This window comes from Daphnia magna, linkage group LG5 (assembly GCF_020631705.1).
Source record: "Daphnia magna isolate NIES linkage group LG5, ASM2063170v1.1, whole genome shotgun sequence".
NCBI lineage: Eukaryota > Metazoa > Arthropoda > Branchiopoda > Diplostraca > Daphniidae > Daphnia > Daphnia magna.
Genome location: NC_059186.1, coordinates 11,375,114 through 11,394,807, shown reverse-complemented (window position 1 = coordinate 11,394,807; position 19,694 = coordinate 11,375,114). Strand labels below are relative to the sequence as shown.

The 19,694-nt window shown below is 41.2% G+C and overlaps 2 protein-coding genes across 3 annotated transcripts; one reads left to right on the top strand and one right to left on the bottom strand.

Moving 5' to 3' along the window:
- Positions 1 to 148: 148 nt before the first annotated feature.
- On the bottom strand, positions 149 to 3,092 carry LOC116923356. Its single transcript, XM_032929807.2, has 10 exons — positions 2,207 to 3,092; positions 1,954 to 2,143; positions 1,781 to 1,887; positions 1,639 to 1,723; positions 1,396 to 1,571; positions 1,197 to 1,323; positions 961 to 1,135; positions 788 to 877; positions 511 to 662; positions 149 to 436 (listed from the first exon to the last, which is right to left on the bottom strand). Exons 1-10 carry the CDS (start codon positions 2,265 to 2,267, stop codon positions 352 to 354), a joined length of 1,248 nt encoding a protein of 415 aa, XP_032785698.2. The 5' UTR covers positions 2,268 to 3,092; the 3' UTR covers positions 149 to 351.
- Positions 3,093 to 3,264: 172 nt separating this feature from the next.
- On the top strand, positions 3,265 to 18,624 carry LOC116923358 (mannose-P-dolichol utilization defect 1 protein). 2 transcript variants are annotated; one of them, XM_045173749.1, is made up of 6 exons: positions 3,265 to 3,460; positions 3,575 to 3,640; positions 3,711 to 3,838; positions 11,295 to 11,385; positions 11,607 to 11,776; positions 18,078 to 18,624. In XM_045173749.1, exons 1-6 carry the CDS (start codon positions 3,376 to 3,378, stop codon positions 18,339 to 18,341), a joined length of 804 nt encoding a protein of 267 aa, XP_045029684.1. In that variant the 5' UTR covers positions 3,265 to 3,375; the 3' UTR covers positions 18,342 to 18,624. The 2 variants fall into 2 exon arrangements, with proteins under 2 accessions (XP_045029684.1, XP_032785701.2); XM_032929810.2 differs by lacking the exon at positions 3,265 to 3,460 and having other exon boundaries at positions 3,621 to 3,640; positions 3,711 to 3,844; positions 11,300 to 11,385.
- Positions 18,625 to 19,694: the final 1,070 nt, after the last annotated feature.

Below are 19,694 nucleotides of genomic sequence, written 5' to 3'. Positions count from 1 at the left end.
CTTCTGTATAAAAAGTTTAACCGATCACAATTTTTATCATTGCTTTTAACGATTAAGCGACATTTTAAGTTTTGTTTTCTTGCAATCAACATTCTCTGTTGTTCATCGCTTCGTTCTCGAAACAAGCCCATTTCGTTTCGATGTTGTAGACATTTTTAAAATCTGCTTATATTGTTATAGGGTCGCACGTTTTACGTGACATTCATCAATCGTTAAAAGTATAACAGCGTGCATTTTAGAAGACAATTTGGGAAATCAAGGCAAGCTGGTGGAGGCGGTGGGGGGTTGCTCTCAACCGCTTGTCGGAGTAATTCTAAGATGACAGTTGATATGGTTTCGGCTAGATCGTCTTTAATCGTTCTTAATGATCAGCTCGGCGATAGCTTCGAATGCCCAATCAAACGGAGCCAATCCATTAATTTCAATGTCGATTTGTCTGTAGCAATAGAACGTAATGCATTAAAGAAACGGCCAATCAAAACGATTTTCAGTACGTGATTGTTAACTAACCCGATGTTGTAGATGTTAAAATCGTTCACTGTTACTTCTCCAGACAGAACGTCGATTTTGAAAGAAAAGAAAAAGTCCAGACTCCGGATTAACGCAAAGGCTTCAGCATTTACACCGGTCCCCCACACCTCGACTTGGACTTTATAACCAGCCTTCATAAATACCATCAGCGTTATCAGACTATTGTGATACAGGTAGGCGTAGGACTAATAGCTCCCACCGTTTTCTTTTCAAAGGCAAAAATATGAAGGAAACGAGTGCGTTCAGAGTGTTTTACCTGCATATTGGAATATCCAGCGCTTCCGTTGAACGTGATGTAACGTCCACCATAGTCCAGGGTGGCATCAGCGCTTCTGTGAATGCTGGACTACGGTCGTTAAGAAGAATGAAGAAAAGAAAATGTTTTAAAATTTTCCTTCACTTATTGAGGTGATTAAAGAGGTGTTTTACCAGTCCTATTAACCATCCATTGTAGATAGCGGCATGTCCTCCAGAGATTTCAGTGTACGCATCTGGAAGGGTCTTGGGATCAATGCCTGGCGTTTGGTAGAGCACCTGTCGCAACTCCGCCAACACCTCGTCCAGGTAAGCATTGGCATTGCCGACTTCCTTTGTTTCAGGTATTCTAAAAATGGAAAAGTGTCAAAAGGTCACATAGGCTCAGAGCTCCTAATCCCTTGACTTACAGTGCCATAGCGTATGCCTCGGAACGTTCACCTCCCATATTTGCCAGAGCTTGGTTGATTTGTTCTTCTATCAGCTGACAGAAAGGTTCGTTGATGATGGCCCATACAGCATCTACCACCTCTTTAGCTATTTGTGATACAAAAGGTTTAAGTAAAAGTCGATTGACCTAATTATTCACTGACCCTGACTTTTCTTTACCTAGTTCGTTGATGACAGTTTCGATTAGCTCTTCTAAAGAGCCACCACCCAAGAGATTTTCAAAATTGACTTCGAGGGATTGGAAGGTAAAATCCAGGTGCAAGTCACGAATCTGCGGAGGGACTCCCATGCTCAAACCAGCACCACCTCCGAGACTCACATTAGAAACGTGTACGCTAAGTAAGAATGGAAAATTATCACAAATCGTTGTTATGGAATAGTTGAGTAGATTTTTCGTAATACAAGTAATTTCCAGCGCCGTAGAGTGGGAATAGATTCAGCAACATTCCATCCATTGCGTAATGACCGTCGATATTGAACTCGGGTACTAGAATTCAAATAATAATCTATTAGAAATCACACTAATTTGAAAATCTTATTTTACAGCTTAATTGGAGCTCCATTGTCAGCCGCACCATGTTGGTTTGAACTGATTCGACGACAAATTCAGCCAAGTGGGTTACCAATGTGTTGTCAACCTGTAACAGCAAACTGGAAAGAGAATATTCTCTATCAAAAACATTCAAACAACTTTAAAAACAAAAATAAAGGATTTACTCGGCATCTGCCGACGTGAAATTCACCAGAAGGTACTCAATAAAGAACGGATCTAATGGCGGTATATTTTCAGTGCCATTAAGCATCAACTGGCGAACGATCTCCAGGACGTCTCGGATGATATCGTCGATAGGATTTCTAGCCTGGTGCAGCGCTTTTTCAAGCACATGTTTTGGCTGGATTTTGCCTTCTGGATAATTAATTTCAACAACTCGAATTGGCCACAAATGAAATTTCGTGTTAAAGAAATTACCTGTCAGAGTGGCACCAAAACCCACCGATACTAGAAGAAAAAGTAGAATAGCACAACGCATCTCTTCACGTTTCCTGGTTCTTAGTGTCAGTTATAGTATTTGTAACTCCACTGCAAGTGTAGCTTTTATTCCGATAACTGCGCTTCACACCGTTGACGAAATTTGTGTGTTGTTAGTTCACCTCTTTTTTATCGTTTCAGGTAGTTTGGGTGCGCTGTCTAGTCTATCGCTTTATTGATTGACGGCTGATATGGCCCTTTGTGCAGCGTTGGTTTTTTCTTTTTTCTTGTCGTGCACCTTTATCACATTTTTGCAAGCCATCTTGCTTACCTCTCGCACATAAGGTCGCGACCCCGAATTCCATCTTAACTCAGTTACAAATAGCTAGAAAGATGCTTCGTAATGAATAAGAATTCTCTTTTATTATGGTTTGACGTTTCATCGTACCAACAGGGTAGACACCAGAGAGGCGATGGCTTTCGTGGTGATTACGACAACGACATAAGGCATTAAGGTGAAGCTTGGCTGTAATGGATTTTAGATTTAGGCCTACTTATTATAATTTTTTGAGCAGACGAAGACAACACATGGTAAACTAGTGCGAATCAGTATGAAGGCGAAATGGTACGAGTCCTTTCTGATAACTGAAATGGCATGAGAAGTTCTAATTTCTGGCAGAGTTTAAGTTTAAATTGTTGATACCTTTAGACAGAACATGCGATAACGCCAACAGATCATTGTGTTTGTTTTCGAGAATGCTTTGGCCCTTGGTGTTGCAGTAGTTAGGGATTTAACCGCATAACACTGTTGGTGCTTCATGTTGACAGATTCTGTAATTTTCTGATGTTCGTATCTTAAACACGGTTATTGTAATGTTTAAACTAAATCATGCACACACACAAATTTTAAAAAGTTATGTAAATCACAATTCCTTTGTTTTATAAAACACTAGCCGAATTATCCGAGAAAATTATCAGTTTGCCTTCTTCAAGTATCCCTCTAGCGGTTCTTCGTGCTTTCACGTGATGCAAAATATGCTTCGGCAGCGGGCCTTATCTATCACAAATGTTTACATATTCGATAATTCGGCTTGTGGCAATATTGTGGTAGAGGTTCCAGCTCATCACATTCACTTCTGTCGATATTTTCACTCTTTCATTATCGAAAAATGGAATACCTCAAGCCAGTTATTTTGCAGGTGTTAAGTCCGCAATGCTATGATGAGTTTTTCCTGAACTTCAACTTTTTCCATGGTATAAACGGCTTTAAAATTTCAAACTAAGTTTGTGTAAGCCTGAGATAAACGTGCCGGTTGATTGATTTGCTCAAAAAAGCAAACTTCTAATAAATTGAACTCCTTTTCGCAGTGGAATGTTTGAAGGCTGCTCTGAGCAAAGGTCTTGGACTTGGAATCATTGCAGGATCAGTACTAGGTATAAAACTTAAATCTTTGTGTTTTTTATGAGTATTAGAGAATTGAAATGGTCTATCTGAATTTTAAAGTCAAGGTACCACAGATATTAAAACTCTTCAATGCAAAAAGTGGCGAGGGCATCAATTTGACAGCAATTTTCATGGAGTTGTTCGCCATTTCTGCCAACATGGCCTACAGCTTCAGGAATGAATTTCCTGTTCAGGTAAGAGTTCCATTTGATTTACCTATATATTTGAATCTAAATCCATCAGTAATTGATGGCATAAGTAGCAGGTTGATGTGAGATCAAAATCATTATGAAGTAGGAATCGAAGTAGGATAGTGCAGGAATATATTGTCTTTTAAATTGGTACTTCCTCTAAGGGCCTTATTAAAGAACAAGGAATTAGAAAACCATTCCAATTCTTTTTACCCTGTCTTCGTCATCTACCTGTCTCTTTCTGAAATATTTTCCTATACATTTTTGAATTTTGGTTGAAAATGACGTCACAAAAGCAAGTTTTTGTCTGGCAGTTAGCTTTTTTGTAGATAGGTGGCGTCAAGATGACCGTTCTTTTGGATACATTTTTAAAACCAAATGTCTTTACGGCACACATACGTAAAAAACCTTTTATGAAAAAGAACCCTGTGTGTTGATACTGGTTCTTTCTTTAACGGTCGACGATATCTCCCTCCTTCCCCATCTCGATTCTTTTCCATTCTCTCTCTTCTCGTATAAAAACGATCGTGACACGGCCGTATCTTGGCGGTTTCATTTTTTTCTTCCCCCTGTCTATTCCTTCACTCCCTTCATTGTGGTGCCCTTCTTATTTCTAGCATCACCTGGAGCTGCCGGTTATTATATCCGCCAGCAAAAGGATTTTTTTTTTTTCTTTTCTAGATACCATACACCGTCAAGCCCCAATTAATGTTGCCTTCCCGGGGGTAACGTTTATCCCTACATGGGGCTTTAAAACATGTTGGCTGATGCTACAAACATCTACCCAGCGCCATTTTCGACTTGAAATCTGTAATCCAGCTAACGAACACACGCTCTCCCGTTTTCAGGCAAATGTCTTAACTATTTTTCTTTCTTTCTGACGTCTCTCGGTCCCCTCCTTCCTGTGTTAAATGTTTTGATATCGTTCACGTTTTTTTTTTCTTTCCTCCTCACGCACCGCGAGACTCGTGCAGATGTTGGCCAAGGTAAAAATGAAGAAAAGAGCCAGACTTATTTGTTTAACAGAAAAAAAAATGGCAGCGGTCGTGAATCACCAATGTCATTTTTCTCTTTGGCACGACCGTTTGAACAACAACCGTCTCCAGGCGTGAATAAATGTGTTTCCCCGATGATGAGATTAAGAACAAACTGGTCAGCGTGAAACGAAATGTTTTTAGGGGGATAGAGAGAAATCTTTTAGTTTTCTATTTTCTGAAGGGGAAAAAAAAATCTCTTTAAATGAAAAGACTTTGGTTTAGATTGTGTTGAGGGAAAAGTGAAAACGAGATCATCAACAGCTTGTATCTGGTGCGAACGGAACACGGTCAGACAGACAGTGGGAGAAATAAAAATTAAATAATTTACTTGCCACTTTTTTTTTTCTCTCTCTTTCTTCTCCTGCTGAAAGAGATCAGAATCTCAGCTGGTGGCCAGCTCCCAATGTATAACAGTAGCCCCATTTATTATTATAAATTTTAAGACGTGTTATGTATAGCTATACTGCTACTGCTATACTTGGCTTCTTTTCTTCTCTTGGCTGCTTCCATTCTCCCTCCTCGGCGCGTTAACTCCTGGCCCAGCAGCCCCCGACAACTTCACAGTTTCAAACCCAAAAAGAAACTTTTTTTTTTTTTTATTCCAGGTTGAAGTAAAGAGAGAAAGAATGACTAATTATTAAAATAGAAAACATCATTTGTACTAGTAGAGATTGCGGGCTGATGGCGCGCTGGACCGGAGAGAGAACCGTGGGGATGGAGAGCCTTGGACCGTTCTCTTTTATTTTCTTTTTTTTCTTTTCGTCTTGACTGAATTAACCGTAAAAGAAAAGAAGAAATAGATGAAAGAAGCAATAGAATGAGAGTAGGAAAGAAAAATAAAAGACGAGGGCTCCCCGTGTTCCGCGCGGCGGCACTGAGTGAGAGAGAGTCCACTGGCCGACGATGACGGACCCCGTTCGATGGGCTTGCTCTGAATTGCCAGTCACTGCGGAGCTGATTTAATTCCGTCCTCCGGGCCGTGGCATTCCACGTCACTCAACTTCTCTCATTTTCTTTTCCTCCTTCTCCTTCTCTCTCTCTCTCTACAGGGGTACCCCCCTCCATCGCCAAGGAAAAATACTACAAAAGCTCTCGTCTCTTTATTCTCTTTCTCTCTCTACGTAGTTCCATCTCAATTCCTCTCATTTCGAGCTCCCCCCCCTTTTTTTCTCTCTTTACTTTTTTTTCTGCTTAGGTTTTTCTTCTTCTTTTCTTTATTCCGTCGCGTAATGCTAGTAGCCGGAGGAAGAAGAAGGTTTCAGAATAAGAGAAGGAGATGGATGAAGAGTGAAGAACAAGACGATGATGATAGAAAAGGGGAATTGGAGATCAGTATATCTATCGTCTTTTGTACCGAATTTAATTCCTTCTGGGTTTTTCTTATCTCTTAAACTGTTATTCGATATGGCCCTCCTTTGCTGATGAAATCGCAGCTTCCGTTGAGGAACTGGAAACCACCGATTTAAAAAAATGTTGGATACATTCGGAATGGCAATCCGATCCGGGCTTCCAATCTTTCAATTGGTTTCGAGAAACGCCTTGAAACTTCAACGAAAAATGGAATCAAGTCCTTTTTTTTTTTTTTACATTTTAAGTAATCGGAGGTCAACGGATATTGTGTGAATGACTGTCATTTGCATCTCTTTTTGTGAAGTGAAAGAAGAAATTAAAAAAAAAATATGTCATTTTGTCGTCAGCGATTAATGAGTTGGCACCTCTTCAGTGGCTTCGTTCTGCCCCGCCCTAACAAACACCAGTCGAGGGCTGCCTACATTTTTGTAGAAGAAGACGTACGCAGCGACATTTCAACCTTGTTCCAGGTGACCGCGTGATGCAGCGGATCCGGTTGTCGCAGGAGGAGGGGGGAGAGACAGCCAAGATGGGCAAAACCTTCTTTCTGGATCGTCTCCTCCTTTTTTTTTCCCCCAAACTTCTATCATCTCCTCCCATCCGCAAAAACAAAAAACGGATCTTGTCTTTTTCCGTTCCTTCATTTTTCTTTATCTTATTTTTTGGTGAAAAAAAAAGAAAAAATGGGAGTTCAGGTGTTGCCGAGGCCAGGTGATGTAGTCAAAGACACATAGGAAGGATAAGACAGTCTACACGGGGGGGCTCCTCCTCCCAATTCCGACAAACCTCCTGCTGCGTGCACAACCCTCCCTTCGTTTTTCCCTTTCCCTCCGGCCGCCACTAATGACCAGCTGATGATGAAGTAGAAGAGACACGGCAGCAACAAGCTCCGCTCTTTATCCATCACCTGCCATCTTCTTCTTTTTGCCCTCCAAAAATAGTAGAAAACAATTTTTTTTTTTAAATAAGAAAAATTATTAGTTTCTGCTTTTTTTTGAAAGCAAGAACTTTTTGCACGTCATATCCCAGGCCCTTACCTAACAGAAGCATCGCCATTAATTTTTGTTTTGTCTTTTTTTTCCATCTTCTTCAAATCGTCTCTCAACTCTCGTCATCGCGCAAAGTTTTGCACGCCGAGGAAACTGAAGGTTCCCTTTAAAAATAAAAATTGTGCTCCCCGCTGTTTGTGCCCGTCTAGCAATTAGCGGTCTGATACGCCACCAGCCGCTCATTTACCGAAGCTACTTGTATAACTTTTACTTTTACCATCTCACATCTCTTTCTCTCACTTCCCGCAGCAAAACTTGATTTCAGTTGCTACACGTACAGCGTTGAATTTACTTATCCAAAAACTTTTTCTTTCTTTTTTCTTTTTTTTTAGACCATTTATTCAACTAACTGCTTTGCTACTTTATGCTTCTGGCACTCCTTTTTTTGTTTTTATTTCCGGAGGGGCTTCTCTTGTGGCTCCCGAAAATGAAAAAAAAAGCTCCCGGTTGCTACGATAGTTTGCGCTAGAGCAGACGATATAGAGACGCTTGTGTATGTTGTGTGCGGCTCGAAATCATTGCCAACCCGCTGCGTTAAAGGTTGTGTCGGTTCTTTTCTTTTTTTTTTTCTCTTGATTACGTCGGCGGACGAGAGCAACTGTTGGCACGGACAGAATCAAAAGTAGCAGCCGAAAGAAACGATAGGAAAAAAAAATTGAAGGCAGAGAGAGAGAGAGAAAGGAGGGGGGTCTATTAGGAAATGAAGCCTTTGTTTTGGGTACCGTTGCCGACGCCGCTGTTGCTGGAAAAACACATCACAGTCCTCTCGGTCCAAGGTGAGAAATGAAACGACGGGGTGTCTCTTTCTGTTTCTACCTTGGCTTATTACGATCCAAATGGGAGAGGCAAAGATATTGACGTTATTTTTAGACTGCTACTCTTTTTTTTTTAGCTGTGCGGTAGCCGCTTTTATAAGAGATTAAGTGTCGGTAGAAAACGTAGCAGATTGAGTTGGATTATTATTTTTTTGGGGGAGGAAAAAAAATCACAATTGCCGCTTTTCACCTTTTGTGGCTCTTGTTTTTGGCTAATGATCCCTTGCCAGAGAAGTAATACGTCCTGAACAATGTCTTCTTCTTTCTTTTTGACTTTTAAAGGAAGAGAAAGAAAAATGTGTAATGCATAAGAGTAACATGTTTCAGTCGACTTGGCTTTGATATTTTTTTTTTTTTTTGACGGCCAAGGCGGGGGGAAGTTGTGGCCAGACCACCGCAGCCGATGGCATATACACATCGACAACATAGAGCCATAATCCACGCAGGAGGTCTCTAAAAAAAAAAAATAGTCGGTCGTGTTGTTGTGTATGGATGTAATGGCCATCGTTTCAGACTTTTCTTCTTTCTTAATATTTATGTTTGTTATGTATTTCCCTATATATTTTTTTTTTTATTCCCTCCGATTCTTTTGCGTGTACACACGCCTGGAACGTTTTGCTGTTGATGTTTATTTTTTTTTTTTGTTCGTATGGCTCTATGGATTATATCAAGAAAATCTTAAGTGTCATCGTCCCGGATTCATGACTTGAATGTTAGCACCGCATCCGGTCGATCTCGATCGTTAAAAAAAAAAAAGAAGAGAGAGGTGAAATATGGGAACTGGATATGACCATTGAGGGATCGTGTTAAACCTGTTTACATCAGTTCATTTTTTGGGGGGGGGGGATGAAATTCATGCATCGGGAAAATCTATTAGAGTTTGAATATCCTTGTTGATTGAGTTTGTTTTGTTTTTTAGAAAAATTAATATTTTAAGTTTTTGAATTGTTGGAGATGATGCGTTTTTCGTAGTCCCCCCCTCGCCGGATTAAAAAAAAAAAATCGTGTCCGTCACTTGAACTGGAAAACGGTCCTTTCCTAAAATGTCAGATAGTATAACCGGAAGTGTGTGTGTGTGTGGATTCCTCCCTCTGTCTCTCGCTCTTCATTGTCCGTTGTGGCCAAAGAGAGAGAGAGAAAAAAGAGGGTCGCCTTTCCTCTTTTGTTGTGTTCCAGCGCACTGCTGGATTGTTTAGTTGTAAAAGAGAGAGAGAGAGAGCTCTGCGTGATGGGCATATACGAAACGGAAGGGAAACGGCTTTTGTTGTACAGAAGAAAGAAAAAAAAAAGAACCGATTTTTTTTTCTTTTTTTCTTGTTGGTTTGTTTTCGGTCGAATTTCAAAGTTTAAGAAAATTCCTGTCTTTGAATGTCAACCGCTCACGCCAACACACAACAATTTCGGATATTTATATACTCACTAGCTTCCGATTCTTATTTTCTTTTCTTTGCCCCTCTCTCTCTACCTGCAACATGTAAAATTTCATTAAAAACTTATCGTGATTTTATGTGTATGCATAATATTTATTTTTTTAAAGCCCGAGAAAGTTGCCGTGATTTTTCGTGAATAATGTTGTTGGAACTGATTTTCGAACGGGAAAAATGTTGCTCTTTCCAAACGTGAATAGAAAGCTGTTGAGATGGTGACCCGAACAACAGCTGATTCGGAACCGTGGCGCCGTTCGGTCCCTCCTCCCCTAAAAAAAAAAAAAAAAAATTAAAACAACAATTGGTCGATTCCATCATCACTAAAAAAAACAAACAAATCGCGTCCAGAAAACCGTGAAAAACGTTGAATGCCTCTTGTCTTCGATAGCGTTTAAAGAGAAAAGAAAGAGAAACCTGGCGGGACCTTTACGTATAACGCTAGTCTTAACAGTGACATGATTGCGCACAGTATTGCTTAACAAACAAAACAAAAAACTAAAAAAGTAGTGCGTGTTCAACAGTTTGAAACACGCCAACTCGTGTATAAGTCATCCTTTTCACCGCGCACCGAATTCATGAGCTTTACATTTTATTGATGTTTGTGTGTGTCTCTCTCTATATGTCTGTCTGTGTTGGGTCTGTAAGAAGAAGGGCAACCGGGCACGTATGACGTTTTTTACGACCGATTAAATTCGGTTCGCGGCGCGTGTTGTGTGACGTATATAGTTTTGTCGGTCCGTGTTTCAGGCTGAAGCTTACAAAAAAAATATATAATAATAAGTGTCGATGATGGGGGGGGGGTGAAAGACACGGGTTGTTTTCAGTTGTTGTTTCAACATTTTCTCTCGCCGTGTCTTGTTTTTGTTTTGTTATTATATTTACCTCTTTTTTTTTTTCTTTATTACTCTTCTTTTCTCACCCCCCGACAACTTGTACACGTTTGTATTTAATCATCGTAGAGAAAGGACTTCCCTTCTCTCTTTTTTTTCGGGTTATTAAAAAATAAAATAAAAGGGGAAAGAAGAAAATATATGTTACAGCAGTGGCTACTGTAGAAAAAAAGGTCTACAAGGTCCGTTCCATTTTGTTTTTGTTTTTGACCACCCTCTGACAATGGTGTAATTTTTCGTGTCTTTCCGCTGTCTCTCCTGTCGGACGCCAAAATAGTTTAAAATTCAAAAGATGTAGAGGGCAAATACGTAACCCGCTGGTCATGTTCTCGGCAAAAGGTTTTTTTTTGGGGAACAAGAAAAATATGGAAGGGGAGGGGGGACCCCAAGATATCACGCCAAGTTTGATAATAACAAGTTGTGAAACTCGTGATAGATGTTGTCGTATTATTTCTCCAAAAAAAAAAAACCATTTTCCCCCTCCCGACTCTCCTTTTATTTTGGGTGTCCACCGTTTTTATTTTTAAATTATTACTTGCTGTACTTTGGTTGGTTGTTTTTCTTATGGTCGTGTACAAACAGCTATAAAGAAAGCAGCATTTTTGTTTTATTCGATCATCTGAAAAAAATACCCCCCTCTGCGTTTTGTTATTCTTTTCGAATTTTTCGCGGGTTGCGTAATCATTATACTTTTTTTTTGGAGGGGGGAGATTGGCGTGTCGTCAATTGCGCTCCGTGTTTTCTTCAACAAAAAAGAAGAAAGAAATAGAATTCTAATTTGATACGAAACATCCCTTACAAATGATAGTGACAGCCTTTTCATTTCGTTTTGTTTTGCCTCTCGCTTCAATTCCTTAATTGGATGATCTCAATTATCTTTTTACATTCAGTTCATGGGGCGAAGGTTTCTTCTTGGCCGTCCAGACAGCCGTCGTTGCCGCGCTCGTCTTACTTTACGGTTCCGGTGCCAGCAAAGGTAAACTGAAAACAAATTTCGTGTTGTTAACCTTTTTTGTTTTGTTTGTTTGTTTTCGTTTGTTTGTTGAACTTTAACGTGATGATGGCGGTTGTTTTCAACACAATCAAAGCGTAACGTTCATCACTTTGAATTATTATTTTGAGACGTAAACTAACTAACTCGCTACTCTTACACATTTCCTGATGCCATTTCGAATTTTGTTTTGTTTTGTTTTGAAGGGAAAAACGCGGGCAAATCCGCAGCTGGACGTAGCGGCAGTGCCGTGTCGGCCGTTTCATTCCTCGGCTGTTTCTCTGCCGGCCTGGCTCTTTTGCTCAGCCCACTAGCGCCAATGCAACTGTTGTGGCTTTTCCAAGCGTCCATCGTGCCCATCATCGTCATCTCTAAGGTTAGCCCGGATTTCTATACATCCTCCTCCAGCCCCCCCATGTTTATTGGCTGTTTCACGTTTTAGTTTTTGAACGAAAGAAACATTCGGGTATGTGAAAAATGTCGTAGATTAGCATCGCAATCTACTAACTACCAAACATTTTCAACTCCCTTCTTCTTCTTCTTCTTTCTTTGTATTGTCTCTTGTTTGGCGCGGGCGGATGAAGGGGGGGGGGGACAAAACGACCGATTTTCATTTCCATCCCATTTTGGAATTTTTTTGTGTGTGGTGAACGACGAAAAGGAAGGGCGGGATGTTAGCCCCCAACGTTCGTCACTCACGCGATATATCGCAACACACGCGTCTCTCTCACACACACGGGAAAACTGCCTTTGCGTGACTTATCCGCTCCATTTTTAATGTCCGTCCATTGCGTCCGTCCGAGCCACACTCCCTCCTCCTCCTCCCCCATTTAAATGCATATGCAATTCTATACGCAAACGCAGAGGGAGCAAGTGAAACGAGTCCACTCTTTTTTTTTTTTGGCTCATGAAAGTTAAATGAAATGCCTCCCCCCCTCCCCATTCGGTCAGTCTGCCAGAATTTATTTATTTATTTTTTTTTTTTTGGCTCTCCTAGACTTGTAAGTGTCCGTAACTCGAGTCCCGTCGCCTTTGTCGTGATGAGATGCAAAAGAGCCACATCGGTTACAAGCATCTTCGGCAGGCGAAGTCATATCGATGTGGCAGGCGGGAGGTAGAAGAAGCTCTTTAGGATTCCGCTGTGTTTCACTAGTGGGTGGTCCCCGTGACTTTTCTCGTTGTACACGCGCCTCTTTTGTGTGTGTGTGTGTGTGTGGACTGCCATTCTTTTCCGCTTTATTTTTTTGCATACGGCCCATAGAGGGCGGGGGAAACGAAGGTAATGGGTTCATCCTGGAAGTCAACTAGAAACATAAGACAGTCAGAGGGGGGTTGATTCTTTATGTTTTGCGGGGAGGGGGGGGTTGGTAACGGATTCCTATGATGATGGATGTGACTGGAAGCATCGACGTGTGTTGGTGGTTACAAATAAAAAAAGGGGTGAAACGAAGGGTAACTGGCTAACTGGTGGTGGCCATCCGTCAACGTAGGGTGTGTGTGTGTGTGTGTAGAAAAGGATGGGCCTGACACACCTTATTGATTCACCTTGTTTGTAACCGATGGGTCTCTGCGTGTATTTAACTGTCGAATCAATCATTCATTCCCAACAGTTGGATTCATTTTATTTTGAAAAATGGGGGAAATGCAAATTCAATTGTAATTAGACGATGATTTAAATCTTCGATAAGTCCTTCTTTCAAATTCGAAATGAATTTTCAGAAATGAAAAAATCAAAGTTTACGTTGCGATCGGCTGCGCCTCTACGGAATGCGCGGCTTTTGTTTTGTGGATCTCGTTAACATTTCGGCGCCTCGTAGACGGTGGTACATTACCATACGCGTTAACGCAAGCCACACACACACAATACAAGTTCATTTTGCCCTTTTTTTTTTTTTTTCCTTCTTTAGTCATCCGTAGATGAACCGCGTCCGCCATTTATCCCCCACTCGCGACACGAAGAAGATGCCGAACATCAATTCTTTTGATTCTCACACTGATTGATGCTTTGCTCGCGTTCCCTGTCGGGTCTTTCCTCTCAAGAATTTCGTTAGAAAGAACAAAACAAAAAAATGTCGATCAAAGATAAAAACAAATCATCTCGAACGCGGAGAATGCGATGGAAATTCATTTTTTTTTTTCTTTTGCCCATTTTTCTTTTAAGGAGTCGGCGTGATCGAGTGGGTTGGCTTAAGAGTTTTTGCGTGAAAAAATATAAATAAAAAATAAAAGCGAATAGAGCGCGTGATTTTAGGGTACGTCTAACATATTCGTGATGTTTTTATCCCTCGTACCTCTCGAAATATTCGTGATAAAACGGCAACTCTGCCTCTCCCCCGGTTGGGGTCCCTGGGTGTGATGAAAATGGGGTTATCCTACGTGTATATATATATGTGTGTGTGTAAGTAACACTGTATCGATGATGTGTGTGCGGTTTACTTTAATAGTCCTATTGGAATATTCAGCAGATATCTGTGAAACATGTAAGCGTGTAGGAGGAGTAGGTCGAGTGGGTAGGCCAAGGGGTTAGCCCAAGAGATTCTAATAATAAAACGTCCACCTCTCCACTTTTTTTTTTTTGTGGGGGACTGGAGCCGCAATCAGGGCACTCCCACGCTATTGAAAGTCTATATACTGTGTACATAAGGAATATATATATATTCCCTTTTTTTTTTTACACATGTCGGAGGGATGTTGAGCATTATGCAAATAATCTTCCTCCCTCCTCCTGGCAAGCAGCAGCCTGTCATTAGAACTGGAGGATTTCGAGCCGCTTCTTAATTTAATTTTTTTTTTTTAAAGCGTTTCCAATTTTTAGTTTTTTTTTTTTTTAACGAGAAGCGATCACTCTATCGATTAACTTAATTGTCCAATCCCCATTTCTTTTTTTCTTACCTGTCTTTCTTTTTTTCCCCATTAAACTTTGAACTGAAATTGTGCGTACAAGAGAGGCAGTAGGAGGAGAAAGGGAAAGCGTCGAATCGGTTAATTAGTCCTGCTAGTTACCATTGCCTCTTTAACTTGTTCAATGTAAACCCAATGACAGCTTGCAAAGGGTCAGTCCTTTTCTACCACACAACGTGATGCGTTGGAGGGTGTTTTGTGTGCTAGTCAGACATGAATCTGTACACACCAGACTATAGTCGCAAGGTCCCCCCCTTTTTTGGGAGAGAGTGGGGGGTTTCTGTCGCCATCACACACACACGGCCGAGGACCGGCACCTCCTTCATTTGTTTTTCGGCTGGCGGCTTAGCGATCGGGGCAACAAGAGAGGCTATGCATAATCACAGCGGTGAACCCCTCCCAAATCTTGTTCGGTCCAGCACCGACTTCTAATATGTTGAGGCATGTAGCGCGCGGCCGTTGTGTGTTTGCGCTGCGTGCGCGGACCGACAAAAGATGTCGGCCGTTGCGGGCCCCGCGCGCGCGCGCCGACGCAGCTCTTGTCCTCCATCGAGTACGACGGGATAATTAAAAAAAATATCATCAACCAATCGACTGTGTTTTTGTTTTGTTAGCCGTACGTCGTATGCCATCGGCACACAAATCAGCCAATACTCTTCGTTCCTCCAGCCGAATAATTTTCTTGTAATTTTTTTGTTTTGTTTCGTTTGAATGAACGACAGTCGATTGTTGATTGGCTTTTTACACATTCCCCTCGGAAAACAAAACAAAAATTATGAGGAAAAGAAAGAAAAAAGAAATGCCGCTGACCCCGGACGATGTTAACCGTCCTTCATCTCGTTGTGTGGTTTTGTCGACTAATTTGCATACTTCGCCCGAGCGATGAAGGTGTCTGCTTGTTACGCACGCACCACCTAAGCCCAAAGAATTCGTTCCCCTCTTGTCTGTGGGTGTTCTCTATTTAAGCAATGAACCCCGAGAAAAGCGATCGAATTGTTTCGAATGTTTGTTGTATGCGGTGCGTATCCATTTCAATCCCGTCAGTTTCTCTTATAACACCCGCTGACTTGTTGGCAGAGGGAGAAAGAAAGGCAATGATTGAATGAGAGATGATTGTTAGCATATTATAACTAACTCACATTTGCCCCCCTTTTCTTTTTTTTGTTGTTTGACTTTGTTGTTGTTGTTGTTGCCGCGGTTTCTTTTTTGTTAAGACGGGGCTAAAAAAGAATTGGCAATGAGGGGTCGGCCCTTGTTAACCTCAAGGCGGTTAGGGATCATCATCGTATTATATCTATTTTTTTTTTTCTGTTTTCTATTCATTCCAGAATTTTGCGCGTTACATATGGGAATGAGTGTGTGTTGTTGTACGTGGGTGGTGATGTGCAGACAGAGGCCCAGTCTCATTACGATCTTCATTAGAGATATAAACACTACCCCAGACCTTTCTCCCTCCGCCCTATGGGGTCGTCTCTTGTGTTTGGCCCACCGAAACTTTGATTTTTTTTTTTTGCCCAGTTTTTCTTTGCATTTTTTTGCGCTAGTAGTTTGCGCCTAATATCTACCGTCTCTATTGTTACGTTGTCGGGAGAACGGATCATCATCTTTCTCTTCTACGCGAGTTCCAACTCGCTTTTGTACCTCCCCCGCGGACCCCCCTCGGCTTCACAATTGCTTCACTTCTGTTATATATGTGTGTGTGTGTGTGTACATCATTGAACGGCCGTCGAGCAGACGTTGCAACGTAACAAAAGGGACAAGTAATGGAGAGCGCAAAAGTTACCGAAACTTTCCGATGAGTAGGAAATCATAAAAACATGTAATCCCCTAAAGGCTAACGGAGAATTCAAGTTTCGCGCTCTGGGATGTTGTTTTGTTCCTTATGTGGGGGCGCAAACAACAACAAGAAAATGGCTTCATTCTAGAGGCTGGAATGCTGAACCTTTAAGGATCTTTTCGCCATAATTGGGCGGGTATCAAAATCAAATGCGCTCGGCGAATTAGGTAAGCCAACATTTAAAGAGGGTGGAACATTCATTTCGATTTTAAAAATCTTGCAAGTAAAACCATAAAAAAAAAAAAAAAAAATCGGTGAGAGTTGGATTTTGTGTTTTAGGGGTGGAAGAAATATTTAAAAATCAAATTGGTGGAGGCGGATATTTCTCTTCGCCTCTCAAAATGAAAGTTATCTATACTGTAAATGCGGTACGATGCGCGACGATCGGCGGCGGCAGCGCATTCGCCGCGCGCGACTACCTGTTGATTATTCATGAATTTTTTTCTTCTTCTTCTTTCTGGAGGTTTGTGTGTGTGTGCAGCAGCGCCATTGGGTCGGCTTGGCTTTCCGCTTTAATTAGACAGCGAGAAACCAACACCAAAAAATCGATTTATCTCTTTTGCCCCTTTTTGCTGTTCGATTTCTTTCGACAGGCTTCGGGTAATATCAAGGGGCCCAATGTTTAGACGAAAAAGAATTTCGGATTTGTGCGTGGCGCCTGTTTCAAACAACGTATTCGGTTGCCGTCCCAATCAGCCTCTCAATCTAGCAAAAAAATAAATAAAGGACTCCGCTTTTGGGAGGGATTCCTTTTGTTGTGTCAACTTGTTTCCCCTGTCAATAATGTAACACTAAAATAATGCAGAATATTTTTTTTTTTTTCTTTTTGGAAAAATGTCAAACTAAAAAAAAAAAAGGGAACTGTTCCCGGTGTGGTATTTTATTTTTTTACTTGCGTGGCAGCGTTTCATTTTGACCCCCTCACCGTGGCTGGAATGTTCTTTTTTTTTTCCCTTCAAAATCTTTAGTCAGCATCTTAACTGCTAGTCTTCGACGGATCTATGCGCAATCATATATTTTTTTTTAGTGGCAAGAGACACACACACACACACATAGGTAAATATGGACCGATGCTAGGGGGTTGACATTCCTTCTCTTTCGATTCGATAATGAATTCTCTGTAATTTTCACCATCAACTGTATTTTTTATTTTAAAAAAAAAAAGAAAAGGTTCCCTTCACGTCGAATAGAGCAAAACAAAATGACGGTCAAGTCATTGTAGCAGGTGAAAAAAAAAAACGTCTCGTGGCTCGCGACCCGGAGACGCAAGATGTTGTTTGCCGTCCAGGTGGAAAGGACGTGAACTAACTGAGAGAGAGACTATGACTTGCACGAATCTATTAGTCAGTATTAACTTGTTTCCTTGCGTGTGTGTCACCGTCTTCTTCTTTTTTTGGGGGGGACTGTTGCCTCTTTCTTGGTAAGGCAAGACACACCTGCGCCGGCTGCTTTTTATTTTTGTGTGTGTCCCAGGTTTTTTTTTATTTTTCGGGATGCTCGAGAAAGTTCAATTTGAAATAAAAAGGAACATTTCCTATTTTCTTGCAGCTGAACGTCGCCACGATAAGAAATCTTTCTTTTGCCCATTTTTATCATCAGCCGCATTATTCTGAAATGTATTTCAAAGATAAAAGAAAACGAGCCGCAACTGACCGATGGTTCTCACCTGTCCGATGGCACCGACGTGGCGCCCACATTCGTTGAGTGGGGAAAAAGAAAAAAAAAAATGAAATATGACGATCGGATGAATGAGATGACGCTACGTTGACTCTTGTGTGTGTGCGGAATAAAAACATTCGTCCATTCGGCATCGAAGAAAAGTCAAGCGAAAAGAAAAACGAAATTGATTGTTTTCATTATTTTGAATTCGTTGAATGCGACGTATTCAACACGGCGTGTAACACCATTTGATGTTTTATTATTATTTTGCGTTTTGCAGTTGATTCAAGCGGTGGCCAACTACCGGCAAGGCAGTACGGGCCAGCTGTCGGCCGTGACCGTTTTCCTGTTGACGGGTGGCGCCGCTGCTCGCATCTTTACATCGATCCAGGAGACGGGCGACTCGATGATGATCCTCACGTACGTCGTGTCGACATTCGTCAACTGCATCATCGCATTGCAGGTCATCTATTACTGGAACAGCGGCAAGAGCGGCAAGGCTTCTGGCAAGAAGAAGGCCGCCAAAGCTAAAAAGAACCAATAATTTCATCATTGGCCCAGCGCAGGACAAATAAGATACGTCATCATTTTTTGTTTTTCTTAACATCACCTTGTGAATTCTCCCGTTCTTTTTTTTTGAAAATCATTAGCCGTAAGGTATAAAAGCGTCGCCACTGCCGTTGGACATTTCCAAAAGTTTGCAATTTGTTATAGTTTTGGATTTTGAATGTTTTCATCATTTCCAGGCGAGTGGATATGCGTGCAGGGTTTATGGTTGTGAACAAATAACAACGAACGTGAAAATAAAATGTTTATTGCCTGGGAAACGAAATAACAACGTCAAATTTGATTTCCAGTTTCAAACAAATCAGTGCCGTCGAGCTGCGTAGGAAGGACAAGTGTCAACAAGGTAAATCGTAAGTGACAGTTGGTCACAATCCAGTTACATAGGCCTACTACTAGGACACTTTACTGGACATATTGGCCTTGTTATATATAGTTTTATACGTCCGTGGGTCCGACCTGCCACTCCCTAGTCCACTCGACCCAAAGTGACAATAAAATTCGATAAATACAAATAAGAGTGTGACGTCAAGGTACAACCCCCCATGACGGAGTTGGGGCGTTTGTACACACAACAAAGTGGACTGTCTCTATAAATATACAGTTGCATCGTCGCATTGTCATCGCAATCGAGTGGCCGCTTGATCGAATTCAAAAGGAAGGGGGAGGACTTTTTTTTTTTTTTTCACACCCCTGACACACAAATGCGGGCCCAGTGTGTCTCTTGTGCGCAATGTCCAGGCAGATTGAACACAGTCTAGTTTGTAAGTAGAAATTTTGTGACTTGTTTGGGGAATCTCTTCTATAGTGTCGCACGGTGTTTGTCTCGAGTACGAAAGGAAACAGGGGGGGCGTTTCAACAGTTTGACGTGTGTGGTGCAAATAACAATCGAAAAAAAGGGAATATATAATCGGATCAATTCGAGTACAATGTACACACACACACACACACAACATTGATTTCCAGATGGTATTGACTTTCGATTATTTGAAACGAACGCTTTGAGAAAGCGGATGATGTTAAATATGCGTAAATGTTTGGGGGGGTTGTGTAACTTCAATTCGCTGCCTATGTTGAAATGAACCGACGACGGAATTCTTGTCTATGGAATGCACCGGTCTGTTTTCATGATGATGGGTCTACGTTTCAATTTAGACTAGCAGACTTTGGATGGAATTTTCTGAACGATAAAAGAGAAGGGCAGTTTTTATTTTTTTTTTAAGAAAACACCATAAACTGGATTGTAATTATAACGATCGGTTAGTATCACAGGGCGGGTTAGAAAAGAAAAAAAAAAAGAATGCTCGCCTCCTAACTGTATTGGTTTCTGTG

Excerpts from the sequence above, each read along its gene's own strand:
- LOC116923356 (XM_032929807.2), bottom strand. The coding sequence starts at position 2,267 with ATGCGTTGTGCTATTCTACTTTTTCTTCTAGTATCGGTGGGTTTTGGT. Across the intron at positions 2,144-2,206 it reads TTTTGGTGCCACTCTGACAG|AAGGCAAAATCCAGCCAAAA; the intron begins GTAATTTCTTTA and ends TTAATTATCCAG. Across the intron at positions 1,572-1,638 it reads TACGGCGCTGGAAATTACTT|CGTACACGTTTCTAATGTGA; the intron begins GTATTACGAAAA and ends ATTCTTACTTAG.
- LOC116923358 (XM_045173749.1), top strand. The coding sequence starts at position 3,376 with ATGGAATACCTCAAGCCAGTTATTTTGCAGGTGTTAAGTCCGCAATGC. Across the intron at positions 3,461-3,574 it reads GAACTTCAACTTTTTCCATG|TGGAATGTTTGAAGGCTGCT; the intron begins GTATAAACGGCT and ends TCCTTTTCGCAG. Across the intron at positions 3,839-11,294 it reads GCTTCAGGAATGAATTTCCT|TTCAGTTCATGGGGCGAAGG; the intron begins GTTCAGGTAAGA and ends TATCTTTTTACA.